The sequence below is a fragment of the Peromyscus californicus genome, unplaced genomic scaffold (genome assembly GCF_007827085.1).
Source record: "Peromyscus californicus insignis strain IS unplaced genomic scaffold, ASM782708v3 Scaffold_7__1_contigs__length_154581171, whole genome shotgun sequence".
NCBI lineage: Eukaryota > Metazoa > Chordata > Mammalia > Rodentia > Cricetidae > Peromyscus > Peromyscus californicus.
In genome coordinates, this window is record NW_026294595.1 from 47223941 (window position 1) to 47244367 (window position 20427).

At 45.6% G+C, this 20427-nt stretch overlaps 1 protein-coding gene across 1 annotated transcript in view; it reads left to right on the top strand.

Annotated features, from left to right (window-relative positions):
- Myo3b (myosin IIIB) overlaps positions 1 to 20427 on the top strand; it is a 352122-nt gene that overhangs the window by 12003 nt on the left and 319692 nt on the right. The window contains exons 3-5 of the mRNA XM_052723122.1: positions 460 to 564; positions 760 to 859; positions 3818 to 3894. Coding sequence (XP_052579082.1) covers positions 460 to 564; positions 760 to 859; positions 3818 to 3894 — 282 coding nt within the window. The remainder of the gene's footprint in view (positions 1 to 459; positions 565 to 759; positions 860 to 3817; positions 3895 to 20427) is intronic.

Consider the following 20427-nt stretch of genomic DNA (forward strand, 5'->3'; position numbering starts at 1 on the left):
TCTCTTGTCTGGTATCAAGGGTGTTCATCTTGCCTCTTCAATTTTTTTCATCTCCAAAATGCATGTTTAAAAAAGAAAAACAAAAAACAGACAATAGTCACATAAAGTGAAAAGTAGCCAGTAAGTTACCATGGTTACAGATGTGCTTTCTCTTTCAAATTTCTAAGTAATAACTTGTGCTTTTATATTTGGCTTGGCAATTAGAAAGTCAGCCTTTGGTATCAGCATGTTCACTCATAAACCATTACTTTGAATAAAGACTACATACATACAAAGAACCTGATTTGGTTGTCTAATAGAAATTTGCAATCTAATTATTTTAGTCTGGAGTTTTGTGATCTGCAAATTTACCACATTGTCCATAATCAGTAGATTTTTCTTCTAAATATATTTGTCTTTTCTTTTTGTTTGGGTTCTCTGGCTCCCTCTCTGTCCCCCCCCCCCCACCTCCTCTCCCAGCTATGTAACGGGGGCTCTGTCACCGAACTTGTCAAGGGCCTCCTGAGATGTGGCGAGCGGCTGGATGAAGCTGTGATCTCCTACATTCTGTATGGAGCCCTCTTGGTAAGAATGTTCATGGTGTAGCGGGGACAGTTTGGGCACAGCTTGGCTCCTCATGGCACATTAGCAATGGGAACTCAATCTGGGGCTGGTGTGACTGATGTGGACTTTGATGAGACTGTTGGATTGATTTGCTGACTGCTCCAATTTCTCTCTTCCTCCCTCTCTGTCCTGCGGTGGTGCTGGGACACCGGACAGGGCCTTCAACATTTGCACCTCCATCGAATCATCCACCGAGATGTGAAGGGGAACAACATCCTCCTGACAGCGGAAGGAGGAGTCAAGCTCGTTGACTTTGGTAATGACTGTGGCATTTGTTTTCTTGATGGGTGCAGCTTTAGCTGAAAGGGACAATTGATTGCAGTCTCTGAAGACTGGGGCCTCTCTGCCGCCCCACAGGCTCAGGGCCTTTCCAGGCAAATGGGCTGGAGAGTAGGGGGTTTTCCAGATGGATCGCCCTCGGAGATGCCCTTCCCTAATTATTTCCAGCTTTCGAAGCAGTTTTATTAAAAATAGAAAATAAAAGTATTGCAAAAGAGAAACTTTACAGAGAATGGTATTTTGGTTTTGTTTGTTTTTTTTGTTTTCCGTGAAAGTTTCCCACCTCAGGGCAACTGTCTGTAATTTACATTTTTCATCTCTCTTTTGCATATGAAAAGAGAAAGCTGTTTGGTTTTTGAAATGACTTTCTCTAGCCTTAGGCATACTTATTTGCAGCGCACAGAAGGTAAACCGGTCCTCTGGGCCTGGGAGATGTGAAATTCTGACTATCGCCTCAACACGTGAGGCATGTTGACCTGAAAACGTTAACAGGAAATGTAGACAGTATCATCTGAGGCCAGAGAATATTGACTCTTCTCCAACGTTCTGTTTTGATAGTCCGAAACCAACAAGCCATTTAGCTTTCCTTTGTGTTTGGCATACGGAATGGTTTGCTCTTCTAAACAATTCAAGGGTAGCTCCAAATAGTGAGAAACCATTTAGAGCACTTCAAAACGTCACCCATATCACCACAGTAAAAATAAGATGGTGGTTTTTAGTATTCATTGTTTTACCGATAAGAAATAATTTGGTCTAACAATGTGTCTGCAAATGATTTGTGTGGAAGAAGTGATATAAGAATAAATGAAGTCGGGGCTGGAGAGACAGTCAGTCGTTCAGAGCATCTGCTGCTCTCGGAACCTAGCTGGAGGCTCACAGCTGTCTGCTATTCCAGTTTCGGAGGACATGGCACTTTCTTCCGGCCTAATCAGTCTCCTGCATATATGTGGTGCACATACATACATACAAACAGACAGACCAAAACACTGACACACATAAAATATAAATGAATTTTAAAAACGAAGTTGCTTTAGGTGTGTTGGCCTGTGTTTTAAGAGGCAAACCAAGAAAAAGGGTAGAGGAGGTGGGTTGTCTGAGGCTGCGATCCTCTCAACAGGAGGAATGACAGGACTGTAGCCATGTGCTGTAGTGCAATGTGTTTTCCACATGGCCCTGAGGGCATTTAATATTCCAAAAGGGGATAGCCTAGAAGAATGAGGATAGATTTTAAAACCAATTTATCCACATAGCAGCTTTGCAAGCTTTGAGAGAGAAAATGTTCTTAATCTTCCCAGTAAAAAGTTCCTGAACCTCCAGTTGCTCTAAAAGAAATTTCTAGAAATTAAAACCAGAAAGGTGTAATTGTTTGTTTACTGCATTGTTATGGAGGACTTAGCACAGTGGGGATTACCTGGGGCACTGGGACATGTGTATAGTACCAGCTACTGGGAAGGCTGAGGTAGGAGACTCACTTGAGTCTGGGAGTTTGAGACCAGCCTGGACAACACAGCAGAGTCCTTGTCTCAAGTGTAGGGGCTAGGAGATGGCAGCCCTTCCAGGCTCTTTAATAAGGAGAATGCAAATGGCGAACCTGGGAACCAGCCTCATCATCCAGGGCCTGGGGTGTGTGTGTGTGTGTGTGTGTGTGTGTGTGTGTGTGTGTGTGTCCATTGAGAAGCAGCAGACAGTATTTAGACATGAGTTCTTATCTTCAGTTGCAATAGTGCCAACATTTCTCATTTTCTTCAGGGCTGTGCTAGACTTCTGCTTAGTATAAAAAATACATTTATAAAGTACACGACACAATTATTCTCACATTTGGTATTAGGAGAACCTATAAGTTAGGTGTGATTGTTGCCCTTATCCTAGTTTGGAGATGGGAAAACTGAGGCTCAAAGATGAGTCTGTCATACCACTAGTGAAAGGCATAATTGACCTGGGAGGTGGGTCTCCGGACTTTCAATCCAGTCTACATTTCCTTCTACTGTATTTGATGGTACAGAGAAGAGAGGTCATCAAAGGACATTGGAATAATATTAAAATTCAGGTCTTCCACAGTGAGCTTTAGATAATAATGCTGTCAATTTCTTTTTCCATTTGAGAAGCATTGCTTTCTTGCCAAGTTTCTAGTCTTGTAGGCTAGATAAGGCCTGGAATCTTTTTGTGTCTACACTGATGCTCTATTATAGATAATGCTTGCCAATCTTCCTCCTCCATAAAATGAAGCACTGATTGAAGGAATTGTCTGAAATAATTGGGAAAAATAATAGGGAGATATTTTGGGTTGATCATAGTTGTTGATATTTTTCTTTATGTTCCAGATTTGCAGCTATATGGACAGGAACCTTATTCATTAGGAAGCACAGGTTCTGATGCTTTAGATAGAATGATTAAAACTCCGTTCATGGGTTGGCAAAGTACATGGGACAAATATGCCCCACCTTCTATTTTTATGCAGCCCATGACCTAAGAATTACGTGTATGTACGTATCCAGTCATTGTAGTTTGAGACCAGATCTTGTTATATAGCTCATACTAAGCCTCAAACTCACTATGTAGCCCAGTCTGGACTTGAACTCTTGATACTCTTACTTCAGCAGGATCCTAAGTCTGGAGATTGCAGACATGTGCTACCATACTTAGTTTGATTTTTATATTTTTAATGACTGCTAAAAACTCAAAAGAATAGATTATGACATGTGAAAACTGTACTCAATTCAGACCTCGGCATCCACAAATAAAGTTTTATTTAGGTATGGCCACACTTCCTCATTGCTGTGTTTTCTGTGGCTGCTTTAGCACACTATAGCAGCAGTTAATTATGACAGGGACCATGACTCCTAAAATAGTTACTATCTAGACTTTTATGGAAAACTGCTAACCTCTATCTAGTATCTTCTGCTCACTGCTGAACTCTGATCCCCTTTTCCCTCAGGTGTCTCTGCTCAGCTTACAAGCACACGCCTACGGAGAAACACATCAGTTGGGACCCCATTCTGGATGGCCCCTGAGGTAAGCAGGAACTATCTAGTTCTTTGCGCTTGTTGAGTGCCTTGGTGTTGTGCCTTTTTTTTTTTTTTTTTTTTTTGGTTTTTCGAGACAGGGTTTCTCTGTGTAGCTTTGCGCCTTTCCTGGAACTCACTTGGTAGCCCAGGCTGGCCTCGAACTCACAGAGATCTGCCTGACTCTGCCTCCCGAGTGCTGGGATTAAAGGCGTGCGCCACCACCGCTCAGCCTTTTTTTTTTTTTTTAGGCAAGACTCATGCTCTCTACAATTTTCAGGAAGAAAATCCTTTATCCTTAGAGGACTCTAAAATCCTTGTGGGTGAGAGATACTGATAAGATGGTCTCAGAGAAGCAGGATTATGTCACAGCCAGCTCACAGGGAGCCTTCATGCCATTAGGAAAAGAGAGGCAGTTTCTACAAGGGTCTTGGCTTGGCACGTTCATCTAGCCTTCACCTACATTAGAAACAGCCACCTTTCCTAGATACATGCAGTCCACGATCCGTGGCTTGGTGGAGAGTCTCCTTTTAGCTCCAAGCAGCCTACAGAGCTGCATGCACTGTTCCCTGGCTGTTTCTACCATGTACATGGCAACTTATCTTGTGTACGTCGTTAGCTTTCTGCGATAGAGCAGGATTTGGTCCTAATTTATTTCTGGCCTCAATACAGAGATGAGGCAGGCAGAAGTAGGGGAGCTTTCCAGCTGGGGAAAGCATGTGTGAGTCACCCGTGCAGCATGCTTGATAGGTCAGCATTTCCTTCCCAGCACTCCGACCTTCACCTGAAAGACGCTCTCTGGGAGAAAGTAAATGGATTCCTTAAGTCAGAGGACATAGGCGGTCACTGTCCCGCCTCTGCCTCCCAGATGGCTTTCTGTCTCTAATCTGTCTGCATGGTCAGTCTTCTGTGTGATGCCCATGTGGTCTCCTAAGACAGCAGGTAACTCACATCAATCTCTGCTCAATCTTCAGTGTGCTCTACCGTATATAGCCTTCCATTTTTTATTTGGGTAATGAACAAACCCACTTTAAACAAAAAGAAAAAGCTGGCAGGTTACAGTATTTACTTAGTGTAAATGTTTTTTAAATAGGTTAAAAACGTATGAAGCTGGATCTAAACGTTTTATCTGTAAAAAAATATTTAAAAATCACAAAGCCACTGACGGTCAAATCAGCAGTTTGATGAAGCAGATGCCATTGTTTGAGGTGTGATTTGTGTTTTGTAATGTGATTGTGTCTCGGCACACAGTTGTGGGTTCTTTGAACCTGGCATCTCTATTACCACATAGCATGTGTTGACCTAGTCTCCTCCCCTCCCTCACCTTAGCTGTGTTTCAGTCCACATGATCTCTCTTTGCAAACAGTTATCTCCTCTGACTTTCAGCTGTTGCTTTCTGTAAGCTGGGCACAGTTTCCCAGTAAAGGAATGTGGGCACTAAAGCTATAGGGCAAATAGTTACCTAAATGATCTGAGATATTTGTATTTGCGGCAATACACTCACTGAAATAAAGATGAAGAAATACATTTTCATTTGTGAACCCCATGGGGAGGATGAGATCATAATTTCTTTGGATGGTATCATATTCTTACCTCTTTTTATCTGTCCAGGTTCATTTTCAGTTCCTTTCCCCTAGCTCACTTCTTATTCTCCAACAGTAGTGAGCAACAGATTTCCCTCCCTCGTCCCTGGCCCACATGGAGGCTCTTACTTATGTCTAGGTAGGAGATTGTCACTGCAGCTGCTACACCCTCAGTCTGCCATTAGCCACTGTCATCTCTGCACAGTGATGGGCAGGACTCCAGGACTCAGAGCTTTGGTGGGGATGTGGATGCTGACTAAAGTCTCCACCCCCTGCTGGTCCAGAGTAGGTGCTCAAAGGATGTTTGCTGGATAAATGAATGTGTTGGGGATGGGGGTTAAGAAAAATGGAGTGGAGTTCATGGGAGGCTCCAAAGCTATCAGAATTGGCAAATTCCTCTTTAGATTTCACTCGATCTGTCCTGAAAGGGAAGCCTAACCGAAGTCACTCAGCTCATTGGGTGACATAATGTGGAAGATGGCATTCCGGTTCTAATCTCAGCAAGCTGGTTCTCAGAACCACAGGATAAGATGGAAAGAGCCCTTCCCTGGCTTTGTGCATTTATTAGATGGTGGTGGCTTCCCAGCTTCAGTTGGGTTGAGGAAAGTGTATGGAGTCTTTCTGTAAGGGGCAATGAGGAGGCCAATGGCGAGCTTCTGTTCCCCAGACTGCCTGGCCATGGCTCCCTTCTCAGCAGGGAAATCCAGTGTCTCCCTATCTACTGCAATGGATGAACTGAAAAGCGGGAATTCCCAGAAGTGGGACCTTGACAACATCATCAGGAGCAGGTTTCTGATGGCCCCATTCAGGGTTCTCTTAGGATGAGTGCTGGGTCCCAGCCTGCAGTTTTTAGTCCGTATCATCCTCACACTCCAGTCTTTGAAATAGAGTATCACTTTTTCCAGCCAAGCTTCACTGTGCTCTGTGGCCCTTCATATATACCCACAGGAACAACCTCACATTTGACAGATCAGGCAGTAAGTATTTATGCTTTCCACTGTGAACAGTGCTTTGGATCAAACGCAGTGTTTGAAAAATAGAATCAGAAATGGTTCAAATTAGCATTGTCTTCATGTGGAGCCTGAATATGATATCGCTTGTATATGCTTTCCCTTCAGTTTGTGTGAGGAAGTGGATTTAGATTAAACGCAACAGCGCCTATCCTAACAAGGCCAGTGGATAAGACTTACAGATGGCCTATACTTTATTTTTTAAATGCAACGGAAAGATCCTTGATCTTATTTTGTTTCTGAGAAACCAAACCATTATTCCCTTCCATTTCTACGACACCAGCTTGAGTAACTGTGATATTTAATTCAAATAGGCTACCCTACAAACCAGGTAGCTGATGGAATGTGACCATACCACCATCAAATGTTGACGAGCTGTCAAGACTCACAATTTACTCAGGCTGCTAAAAGCTAGTCAACATTCTCCATCCCTTCTTCAAGGCCGTCGGCGGGCACTACCCACATAGAAGAATGCTAGTGAAGCTGTATTGACCCAGCAATATGTGTGTGTGTGTGTGTGTGTGTGTGTGTGTGTGTGTGTGTGTGTGTGTGTATTCTACAAGATGCTCACACTTGGAAACAATACTGCTGGGAAAATAAATTCCGAGCATAGGAAAAGGGACTGTCTGAACGTCAAGATCAGTACAAATCCTTATGAACTAAATACATAAGTAGCATATTGTAGCTACAGGAAAGATAATCCTACGAGGTAAATTAAAAAAAAAAAAACAACCCTCAGCATGAAAGATATATTTTAGATTGCCATGAGAAAAATAATTTAGACAATAAAAACCTGTTTTCATATGATGGGAACAGAGGCTGGTGAGTCTAGAGTTTGTGATTTGGCAGCACAATGACGTCACCAAAGTCCAAGATCCCCCTTTTTTTCCCCCTGATACTGGGGCTTGAGCCCAGGATTTTATGGGGGCCAGGCAAGTGTTCTATCACTGAGTTATACTCCCAGTCCTGAGACCTGTAGCACGAATCTTAAAAGGTCTTATTAATAAAAACAAGCTCACTGTCTCAAAAAACAAAAAAAGAACCAAAAAAAAAAAAAAAACCCAAACAAACAAACAAAAACCAAACTCAGAGCCAGGTATTGGGGTAAACGCTGAAAGATCAGAGAAGCAGAATAAGCAACAGTTACCTCGCCTTGCCAATTCCTCAGCTGATCTTGTTTCCTTAGACTGGAAGTCTCTGAGTCCTCATCTAAATGGGTCTCAGCTGAACTGCTGCTCAAAAGCCTGAAAGCTTAACCAGGCTCTAGTTCCTGGTCCTCATGCCTTAAATACCTTTCTGCTTCCTGCCATTACTTCCTGGGATTAAAGGCTCTTGTCACCACACCTGACTGTTTCCAGTGTGGCTTTGAACTCACAGAGATCCAGACGGATCTCTGCCTCTGGAATGCTAGGATTAAAGGCATGTGTGCCACCATTTTCTGGCCTCTATATCTAGTGGCTGTTCTGTTCTCTGACCCCAGATAAGTTTATTAGGTTGTACAATATTTTGGGGAACACAATATCACCACAGAGATCCCAGTTCTCAAAACCTCCCTGGCTAGGTTTGCTGCAAGCTATAATGCCTTCGTTATCCAGGGGCTGCCTTGGTGATGGGGGTATAGGCACGTCCGTGATGGTCAGTGAGGCAGGGGTGGCTCCGGTGCTTCAATGGCCACAGAGAAAGGACTGGGTGTGGTAAGACCCCATGGAAGCCTGCCCTGACTCCAGCTGTGCACATCTGTCATCAATTCACAGGTCTGCTGTAACCCAGCGGCATGGAGCAGGTAACTCAACACAGCCCCACAGAGATGGATCTGCTCTTAGTCTGGAGGTTAGAAATTGGGAATGAGATGTAGAAGGCCTTGCTCTCTCTGAAGCATGTCCCACCCCCCACCCCCCCACCCCCCCACCCCCGCCTTTGTGTCTTCTGCTGGAGATTAGCTGGCAGTCCTCAGTGTTTCTTGGCTTGCGGTATCGTGGCCACAGTCTCTACTTTCGTGGTACCATGGTATTCCTCCAGCATGTCTCTGCCTTCACGTGACCGTCTTCTCACGTGGGCCCTGGTCTCATGGTGAGGGGACCACCTCATTCCAGCATGACTGCATCTTAACTAGTTGCACCCAAGGAGCCCTGCTTTCAGTTAAGTCATCTTTGTGGTTCCTGGGAGTTAGAACTTCAGCATTTTTCATTTGGAGGATACAGTCCATCCCCTAACAACTCCCCAGGTACTCAATGCTGTCCTTTGTAGAACAGTGTTCAAGTTCCTAAGGCTCTTGGGTGACTGCTTGGGTGCCCCCAAGTGCTGAATGTCACAGGTGTTAGTTTAAAGTGACTGCACGCGCGCGCACACACACATACACAACACAGACACACATGCATACACAGACACAGATACACAAACACACACACACACACACACACAAACACACACACACACACACAGACACACATACACAACACAGACACACATGCACACCCAGACACACATACACAACACAGACACACATGCATACACAGACACAGATACACAAACACACACACACACACACACACACAGACACACATACACAACACAGACACACATGCATACACAGACACACAGACACAGACACACACACACACACACACACACACACACACACACACACACACACACTATGAATGCCTCTCTGGTGTCTAGCCTGTGATTTTAGCCTATATCTAAGGCACCTTTGTGTGTGTGTGCTGTGCACTTGGGTGTTGAACACAGACAATTGCTTTATTGTTTCTTTTCTCCTCTACTGCCTCCTGATGATGATTTCTCTTAAATCATAATATGAAGGATAACACCTCACATTTTCATGGTGTTTGCATGTTATTTTGTAGCTACTCAGGCTCACCTGTGAGGATGCCAGTTAGCGTGACTGCCTCAGTGAAAGAACGAGGAACCCAGTGCTCTGCCTGGCCAAGTGCCCATGGATGCAGGGTGGGTAGTGAGCAGGGGTGACTGGAATCTATCTTTTGCAATTCACTGCATTAAGAGATTTCCAGTATAATCCATGCTAGTTATCTGCAGTAGTATTATATACCCCATATTATACAGCCCATCCATCACACACTGTCATGTCCTGTGGGTAGCAGAAGGGGGTGGAACCTACTCTGTGTTAGCAAAGGTGAGGAGGTTGACCGTCTACCAGAGCTGTCTTATATTGGGAAGAACTGAATGGAGGAGGTAACAGGAAGAGTGGAAAGAGACAATAAATGGTTGTGTCTAATGCTAAAAACAATGCCTCAGATAAAGGCTAAAACCAGAAGACTAGAGGTTGTGTGTGTGTGTGTGTGTGTGTGTGTGTGTGTGTGTGTGTCTGTGTGTGTCTGTGTGTTGTTACAAATGACAACAGTCCAGGAAAAGGAATCCACATTGTCGTTAATATTTTCATTGAGGTTATCTGTAGACCGTGCTAAAGTGACACCTTATACTTGGCTGGTGTGTGCAGGTACGGCCATGCCAGCTATTAAAATATTAACGTATTTCCATTCCGAGTGGTAAGTGCCTGCCACCCAGAGCTCTTGGGTTTTCCTCAGTCTTAGAGACACCGTGTCTCTGCTCAGGCTATCCCTGGTCTCTGAACTGACTACAGGGGCAAAGCCTTGGCAGGAGGAAGCATTAGACCAGCACCAGCAGCTCTTCCTTCTCTAGCCTCTGCCACATGCCAGCCGAGTGTCCAGCTGTACGAGTGTCCAGCTGTCTGAGTGTCCGAGTGTCCGGCTGAGTGTCTGAGTCTTGGGCATACGGAGCTTGCTAAGCATGAACACAGCAGAAAGGAAACCTTCAGTCAGTCACCGAGACTGACTCCCACCCCAGGACTCTGATAGGTGTTTTTTCATTATAGACTTTTAGTTCATTCTCAGTGGTGGATATTACTTTTCCCCCATTTTATCACTGAGAAAAGTGAAGCGTGGACAAGTGCAGGAGACTCCACGTCCCAGTCTGCTTACCTAGGAAGGGCTGAGGCAGTTTGGGTTTCCAGGCAGGGTGAGAATGCAAGTCCCATTTTATAGATGACCGACTAATGCATGGAAAGAATTCTCATGCTTGCTTGGTTTTACGGGTGTTCATAGGAGATGTTGGGTGTGGGAGACGCGTGCTTGGTGAGTGGAACACTTCATCCAACAAGACTCAAAAGTGTGGCAGAAGGATGCTCTGAAATTGGAGTTTGGGACACATCATTTTAAAAGAGCACTTGGGAGGCAGAGGCAGGCGGATCTTTGTGAGTTCGAGGTCAGCCTGGTCTACAGAGTGAGATCCAGGACAGGCACCAAAACTACACAGAGAAACCCTGTCTCGAAAACCCAAAAAAAAAAAAAAAAAAAAAAAAAAAAAAGAGGCCACCTGCAATGGAGAGCCTGGCTTCATGGTGCGATTCTGCCCATTTTAAGAAGCATCCTGTGTCGCGGGGACCCAGTATACTCCTCATCCTTCTAAAGCAGCTAGGGGCCGGTCTCTGCATTGGAAAACAGACTCATGGGTAAAATAAACATTTGCTTCTTTTCTGAAAAAAAAAAAAAATTCTCCTCCTTTACGCCTCCGTCTGCGTGTTGTTGCAAACAAGAGCTAATCAGCAGAGGAGAAACAGATGTGCTGTGACGACGCTCTTTGCTCTGCCCAGGGTCCTTGACAGGGATGGTTGCCATAACAACCATCTTACACCAAGGCAGAAATAGCGCACGCGTTTTGCAGTCACTCTTGACTTCATTAATTATGCCGTTCCCAGCCAAATGATACGACAATGCTATTTCCTTTGGCCCTGCCAGGATTAGAAATGACAAATGAGATATTTTGTGTTGAAAGGCTGAAGAAGCCATAAAACGTCACAGTTCTGGGAGAATTTCGCCATTATTGCCATTTATATTCAATAAGCTCTTGCTAGTGGATTCGGTTCCCAACCAAGAGTCGGCATTTGCTTGCCATGTATGAGGCACTGAATGCTACATATACATTAACTGATCTAGGATCCCGGGAACCAACCAAGGAAGGCAGGGCTCTTTCCACCCTAGTGTTTCTCACTGGTGAGGTAAATAAGTCACAGGAAGTAACCATCTTTGTCCTTGGACAGTGACTAGAATTTGAACTGAGATATTCAGTCCAAAGTCTTCATCACCACCACACACATCTGTATGTGTGTGTATGTGGTGCACACGTGTGGGTACCTGTGGAGGTCAGAGGTTGAAGTTGGGTGAGGGTCTTTCTCAGTTGTTCCTCCCTATTTTTTGAGACAAAGTCTCTCACTGAGCCCAGAGCACATCAGTTTGGGTAGACTGGCTGGCTAGTGAGATCCAAAGATCTGCCAGTCTCTGCTCTCCCAGTTTTAAGGTCACAGACGCATGCCACCTTGGCAGCTTTTTTACGTGGTGCTAGGACCTGAATTCAGTCCCCATGCTTTCCCAGTTAGTACTTTACTCACTGAGCCACCGAGTCCCCAAAGTCCTCATCCTGCATATTGCAGAAACTGTTAATTATGAGCACTGGTGCACCCAATAAAATATTTACCTTGATGAATATTTTTATCGAGAAGTATCCTTCTTGGTGTCAACCTAAAATGAGCAATAGAGAAACCATCTTTCTAAATAAAGAGTTTATCCAGAAATTCAAGCACAAAACATCATTTGTGAATGTGACAACCATCCAAAGAGGTTTCAGTCGGGGGGCCTTAAAATGTTTTCATATCATTATTATTATGTGTAGGGGTGCATGTGTCTTGGCACACATGTGGCAATCAGAGGACAGCTTTGTGGAGTCAGTTCTCTCCTTCAGCCTTTTTGTGAGTTCTGGGGAATGAACAGAGAAACAGATGCATGGCTGGGTCACAGCCCAGAGGACTTGTCCAGCACACACAAGGCTCTGAGGTCCACCCCCACTTCCCCACACACTACCCATGCTGGTTACAGGGGCTTATCCCAGGAGGTGACATCAGTTCTTTAGCAGAGGCAATGAGTGTGGCCAGTGTCCTTGACTAGTGTATATCTGTTATCGTATTCCTAGATTTAGTTTGGGAAAGCCTCCTTGTGCTATCTGCTGGGACAGGCAGCAGCCCCAATGTTTCCTCTTCATGGCGCATGGCTCCATCTTACCAGGCTCAGATGTAAGAGGCTTTGTTTTGGTATTGATAACACTCACTCTGATATATTGAAGAAAATGTAATAGTTACCAGTCATTAAGCTCAAGGGAAGAATCTGGAAAAATAAAGTACTTTAAAAGAATGAATTTTTCTGATGTGAGCTCTGCCATCATGGTTTAAAAACAATGGTTGCTCAGTTTGTTTTTTGTTTTTGTTTTTGTTTTTATGTTTTGTTTAAATATGACTTCAGTTTGAATTAAAAAAGTTAAGAGTATTTGTATTTTAGGGTCAGAACTGGGAGCTTTCCCACATTACCACTGATGTGAGAAACGTTGTTGAAGATTAGTGTGTGTGTGCATGTGCGTGTGTGTGCATGTGTGTGTGTACATGTGTGTGTGCATGTGTGAATACACGTGTGTGCGCCTGTGTGCGTGCATGTGCGTGTGCATGTGTGTGTGTGTATGTACTAACTCGGGCTTGTGTGGAAAGAGAGCAATCTTCTCTGATTACTCTCCACCTTGACCTTTGCAACAGGTCTCTCCCTGAGCCTGGGTGGCTGTTTCAGCTGCTCCTCAAGGCTACGAGCCCTAGGGATCTGCCTGCCTCCAGCCCAGGCACTGGGATTACAGGCACTTCCCACTACACTCAGCTTTTCCGGGAGTGCCGGGGATCGAACCTGGGGCCCTCATACTTGAGCAGCAAACACTCTAGTCAGTAATGCATCTCAGCCGAGAACTTACTGAATATTTTTGACCAGAAAAGTGGGAGAAGATAGAAAGGAAAGTGAGGAGGGAGAAGAGACTGTGTACAAAGACAAAATAAAAGAGCACAGTGGAAGTGTGTGGGGCAGTCTCTGCCACAGGAGTGCCTTCAAAATGGTGTCACCATGTGAGGGGATAGGAAGAAGACACCACCCGTGAGGAACTGATTCTTTCCAGGCACTGAATGTGCTGGCACTTGGTCTCGAACTTTCGTCTGCAGACTTGTAAATTTCTGCTCTTTATAGATTAAGCAACAATAAGCCACATGTGCTGACGCTCACCTTTAATCCCAGCACTCAGGAGGCAGAGGCAGAGGCAGGCAGATCTCTGTGAGTTCGAGGCCAGCCTGGTCTACAGAGTGAGTTCCAGGACAGCCAGGGCTACACAGAAAAACCTTACCTTGAAAAACCAAAATAAATAAAATCAGCAGCAACAACAAAACCCTTGTGCTCCTATATGAGAAGAGACTGACATGGGTGGTCCCGACCTCCACTGCCTCCTCCATTTCATAGAGAAATTGTAGATTTTAGTGGGAAAAATTCCTCTCTGCTTTACAATACATGACTTTTGTTATGTTCCTTGGATAATGGGGGTGGAGTCTCACCACAATCTTGGTGAGGGGAAGTGATGTTGGTGGCCTGTCTGTTTTGGCCTATGTCACTTAGATCTCCTTTGAAATATTGGGAGGGTTATGGTGGGGTGCATGGCTCAGTAGTAGAGCACCCACCAGGCAGGCACAAGGCCTTGATATAACACCCTTGTGCAAACACACACACACTCACACACACTCACACATACACACACACACACACACACACACACACTCACACTCAGAGCCTGGGGATCCTTGAGGACCCCATTTGTCAGTACAATCACCATGAGAATGCAGGCTTGGAGAGCTTGGGAGTCCCTTAGAGACTTCTGTTTCTTCCCTAGTGGACTCATCCCTAAGATTGCCTTTGCTGTTTCCTGGTTTCCCAAGCATTTATTTCCTCTCTTCTTATTTGGGAAACAGAGCAGAAATCTCTGTCCTTCCCTACACTCTCAGAAGTGGCTCTGCCTCCTAAAGCCTGACATATGCATGAAGAGCTTGGGTGGGTGAAGGGCAAGTTGATGGCTGGGTCCAGACATAACTTCCCTGGGTTCCAGGGAAAGCTTCCCCCTCAGCTGGAGCTGGGTGGAGAGGTTGAGTCATGTGTCAATGTGGAGGTGTGGGGCGGCCCTGTAGGCGGTAGTGAGATGTCAACACTCTTCTTGGCGGGTCTAAGTATAGGACCCCATCTGCAAGCTTCAGGTCCAGATGTGCAGAGCACATGTGTCTAAGGGTGGATGCTTCTGATCTCTCCACCCCACTAAGTAGAAAGTGTCAAAGCAACAGCCTCCAGTTAGCATTTGGAATCATCCAGGCTGTCCTCCCCACCTCTGTGGGGAGGTGGGAAGGGTCAAGGCATGCATTCTCTCTCACTCCGGTGTCCTCAGAAGCAGAGGTATGTGCTGCGGGAAATCAGAGACATACAACTCTCTGGAGCCCAGAGTCTCAACTCCTAGGTGGCTCCTTGTCCTGGGAGCCCGTGTCCCACGGGTGGAAGGAAAATACGTCAGAGCTGAACTCTGCACTGCTTCCTTGCTGGGCCATCACTGAGCCATCAGAAGAGAGCCACAGGAGAGGCAGTTGGCGGGAGGAGGGACTCCCACAGAGCCTTGCCTCGAGATGATACCAAAGCAGGCAGACGGGTCAACGACTGTGCGTCATACTCTCCTCTGTCCCCGAGGACTTCCATACTTCTTTCCAGTTTTACAAAGTCAAGCAGAGTCACTCTGATAGGAACAGTGACCTTTCCAAGGGTGTCATGATGCCTATGGTGCCCGGAGCCTGGGTGAGGACCCAAACCAGAGGCGGCTGCCCTGGACTGGGGTACGCCCCAGCAGGAACATCCTGCTCCTCTGATTTGCTTTTCTTCTTAATTTCCAAATGCATCCTGGAAGAGAAAGGCATGCTTTTCCTCACCATCTTCCTGTTGTGTCCACTGTGACCTTGGGCGAGTTGCTTCACTGTTCTGAATCTGTTTCTTCCCCCAGGGTAATGATACTGAACTGGAGAACCCTCCACAGTTCGCTCTTTGTAGGAGGGGCTGTCACTGGCAGAGGAAAGGGAGAACTACTTTCTCTTCTACTCTACTCAAAGAAAATGCACTGTCATTGGTGGTGGCCCAGCATTCTCCACATTATGAGAATCCCCAGAATGTACCTGACTCGGGTGATACTGGGAACCATGGAGTTTTGCACCCACCTTGGCTTTGAACCAATGGTGTGACTTTGAATAAGTCAGCCAGCTGCCTATAGGAGACTCCAGTTTCCTCTTCTGATGAATCCCAAGGTCTTCCTGTGTCTGTCTGCATGGAGGAGGCTGCTGGATCAGGGTGTACAGGGAATGCACTAGGCCTTCAGGATGATTGGGTCCCTAAGGTCCAAAGGACACAGGTGCAATTTAGCATGCTGGTTCACCTTTCACGGGGGAGCATGTGGGTGCCAACCCTGACTCTGGGAAGGGGATTTACCAGTCCGGGAAGGAAGGGTGCATGCTCCCAGGGTCTCGGAGAATGTAGGTGCAAATGTCAGTTGTGTGCTAGCCTCAGACCTAGAATGAGTCCCCACTCCACCAGCTGTGGTGGGAAGTTGACGTTATATAAGCCCGTGGTGTGTGTTTTAAATTTGAACCTGAGTTGATTTCTCTAAAGACTTTGGCTGAATATTACAAGTTTAAGGAAAAAAAAAAAGACTTGTTGAATAACACGTTTAAATTAGATACCGTTCCAAAGTTCAAAGAACAGTCTTGAGTTATTTCTAACATTTTTTCTTGATGCATAAAATATAGATTCAGTCCTGTTCCTGAGCTTTGTGAAAGAATAACAGGGCTATCTATTCCTGTTCATCTGGTCCACAAAACCAAACTCAAACAACCCAACCAAAACCACTCCTAAAATCTCTAGTACACCCTCCTCTGAGCAATATTTCCTTCTAGGGAGGAGGGGACTTCATTTATTTACTCGCCACCTAAGCATGTAACCGTGGAAGATGTTTGTATCTCAAACCGGTGAACAATGTTTACCACTGGAATACTTACCGCTGGAATTTCTGATTGCAGAGATAATTAAAAGGCTTTCTAATCAATAACCCTTGCCAATTGTGCTGCATGGATTGTGTAAGCCAAGTGAAGGCTCCTATTCACCTTCCTGCCTCTCAGCCCATTGTATTTGCCAGTCTGTCGCCCGCACTTTGGGGCTCAAGGTCAGCCAGGTCTTTAGGTCTATTTGCCTTGTCTCTTATTTAGCTGAATTTAGCTCTTGAGATAACAGCATTTTGCCTGTGTACTTGAATGAAAATTTAATCTCGACCTCTGGTTATAATTTTGGACTGCATGATTGATTCTAGCAAGGTGAGAAATCAGAATACAGAAAGCAAACCTAATTAAATCTTTAATGACGACATTCAGAATTATCAGTGGAGAAATACAATCTGAAGAAGACCGATTGGATTTTAACATTCGCAAGTTTTTAGGAGAGACAAACACCGGGTAATACTGTCTACCTGAAGGTGTTATTGAGGAGAGTTTAGGCCAGCCGCTCTTGATATTATTTGATAAGAGTTTAAGCTAAATATCTTACTGGAGAAATCTAGGTTCCTGGGCTCCGGAGCTCCTGGGCGGACAGTTTCTTGCCTTTGGACATCCAGTGTGGTCCAGGTGTTCTCTGCAGATAGAAAGACATGTGATAAACAGAGCTATTCCCTTTGGGCTCTGAGAAGAAGGCCCCAGGTCTTTCTAGAAGAAACTCTCGCTCCTCTCTTGGGAGCCTCATCAGTGAGCCCCACTGTTTGTCTGGACTGAAATGCAGCTGCAGCCATGGAGCCCTGCACAGGGCCTGGCGTCCCCAAGAAAGTGAGAGAGCTCTTTCAGCCCTGCACCCACCGTAGACACGGGGGCAGATGGGAATTCGCGCATCCCTCTTTGATTAATCTCTTGGGAATCTGGTTTTGTAATCAAGACACCGCCTTTGACCTGGTTGTTCCTCAATGAAGAACCCTGAGGTAGATATTCCGGAAGAAGGAAACACAGACCAATGCGTTCATCTTTGTGCTTGCAGGACAAAGGTCAAATGAAGGACTTGCTGGTTTTAGTATGAAAATAATTCATACTTCCTATAGTCATTTGACAAAATGCAAGAGATGTCAAAGGAGAAAATAAGTAAGTCACTCAGCACCAATGGCCCTCTTTGGGGCTGGTAAGCTTTCAGTGCGAAAGGAAAGATGGGATAATCAGTATTTTCCTCAACAATACTTTGGAGGATGCCCTTGAGAAATGGGCTGCCCGGTCTGTGCAGAAAGAAGAGCAGCGAGAGATTAAACACGTTGTCAGACGCCCTCACTGAGGGGTTTTAAAACCAAGATGGAGAAGCCGCCATTGCATTTTCCTCTCTGTCAGAGGCCAGAGTCTCTGTGACCCAAGAGCGCCGCTCCACCCCAAAGCTGACCACAGAGGAAATCGTCAGCTGTCTTTACTAGAACTCAGCTGACCACTCTGAGGACAAGGAGACAGTGAGGCCCAGTGGCTGTGGCATCAAGTCAAGGACCCCATCCCCACCCCCACCCCACCATGCCCTGGAAGTTCCTGAAGGCAGAGGGAGGACACTCATTCATCACAGGGTGGGAGGAGGTCATTAGGAGGCCTTAGGGAGTCTGCAGCCTGATCCCAGTTCCCACTAGGAAGACACCACAGGCTGGACTGCTAGCCTGTGTTCCATGACCTAAACCATTGCGAAGACCTCCCGCTCATTCCCAGGCTCCTCTTGAAAGAAAAGTTTTGGAGGCCAAAGTGGTTACAACTGCCATTTGGAAAACTCAAGGCCACCTCTGTGTAGGGGAGCGATGGGCACTGGGCACTAAGGCTGCAGTGCATGGATACCGCTGGGAATCTGCCATTAGTGCTCCCCCCACTCCTAAAACAAGCAACAGCGCAATCCAAGCGCCGTTAGCAGAGCCTTAAGTCCGCATTTCGAGGTAAGAACCTGGACACGCTCCATTAGCCAGCAGCCAAACAATTGCTCTGTGGCTCAAGTTCATCTTCCTTAACGGAGGGGTTAGCACAGCGACTGGTCTCTTTTCATGGACCTTAATTCCTTCTACAAAATATCAGCGATAACATCCCTTCAAGGTTCCAGCCATGGAGTAAGTGCCTGCCCCAGAATAACCCACACTGCTCTCCAGCTAATTTGCATGGGGATGTTGGCCCCTCCTTTTCAAGTACTATTCCAAGGTCGCTTACTTAGAAATCATGAAGTCAAAGACTGTTAGAGCTGGAAGGGATGGTAGAAATGACTCTTCTCTCAATCCTATTACTTTATACATCAACTGAGGTCCTGGATTATGAGTTCAGTACCAGTCTGGGCTGCATAGTGAGACGTGCATACACACACACACACACACACACACACACACACACACACACACACACACACGCACACGCAGAAACAAAGAAAGAAAGGGAAAGGGTAAAAAAAGAAATAAGGGCTGGGCACTGGGGAGATGGCTCAGTGGTTAACAGCACTTGCCATTCTTGCAGAGGACCTGGGTTCAGCTCCCAGCACTACAGTGGGCTGCTCACAACTGCCTGTGACTCCTGTTCCAGGGCGTCTGATGCTCTCTTCTGTCCTCCATGGCCACTGTACTCACATGCACAAACCCACACACAGACATACACATGTAAATAAAAAAAAATAGCCATAATAAACCAAGGGCTGGGGACATAGCTCAGGGGTGGAACACAGTTTGCCTGAGTCCTTGGCTCCATCCACATACGGAAGAAGAAAAACTAAGAAAGATCTTGAAGACGTAAGTGACTATTTACCCCTGAGTAGGAGTAAACACAGACTCACTTTCAACTAGCAAAAGGATTTCTTCAATGTTGTGTATGAAATTGTCATTCTTCTGGCCACCCGGGGTCGAATGTGTCACTGTTCATTGACGTGTCCCTCCTGGTCTCCACATTAAATGAAAGTCCTTCAGTTTGCCCTTGGATTCTTTCACCGGTCTAGTCTCCCCTTCCTCCACCTCTCTGTCATTCATGCTCCTCCCATGGACACCATGTCTCTACTAGAGGTGACAGAGAAACACATGCATTCATCACCATGGGGCAGTGAGGTGATAATGGAGGTGTGTGAGATGACGGGGTTTGTGGGATTCTGGACCTTTGTCAACTTCATCTCAACCTGTCCATCTCCATACTTCTAGTATGACTGCCGGAAGTTGGTCAACTTAGTTCATGACCGTGTTTTGCCCACCACAGCTGCTCTGCTTGCTTAGCAGAGCTTCCTAACAAAGATTCAATTCTGAAAGTCCTTTTCCGGAAGTTCCTTTCCCCTGAGGCAAGGGGATCAAAGGCAAGACAGTCACAGCGTGACTAACTCAGCTTTACTCTGAGACAGAGAGAATGCTAGGGACTGTAGTGCATTTTCTCCTCTTCATAGAGATGCTCTGGCTAGATTTATAGGACATTAATTTATAAGATGTGCTGACCTTCAGGTGGGAGGCATCCTTAGAACGTTTTTTTAAAAATCCATCAGGTTTCCAAAAACCTAAATAAATAAATATCCTTTTATGAATTAAAAATAATCCTCACAGGCCTGCCCACAATTTACTCTTGTTGAGTAAACAGCTGCAAAAGGAGCTAAAAGCACCCACCTCAGGGTTGTTTGTGAAGACTAAACTGTACTGTTTGACTTGCCCTCTTCGGGGCCTAGCACGTTGTGTGGCTCGTGGCTACAAAGTAATGGTTTGTGAATTGTTTTATCAGTGCAGTTTTCTATAAATTTCCTTGGAAGAGTTTCTTTGGTTAGAACGAGCTGAGTTCTGGAGAAGAATTTGGCTGAGAGGTGTTTTTTTGTTTGTTTGTTTATGAAGACAGTGTCTGTCTGCAAAGACAGGTTGAAACTGGTTTTAAATATTTGATGACACTCTGGGGAAGTGTCAGCACGCCCCAGTCCCCCACTTGGAAGTGGTTCTGGAACTGCATTTTGTGTTCCGGTTGAGAGGGTTGGA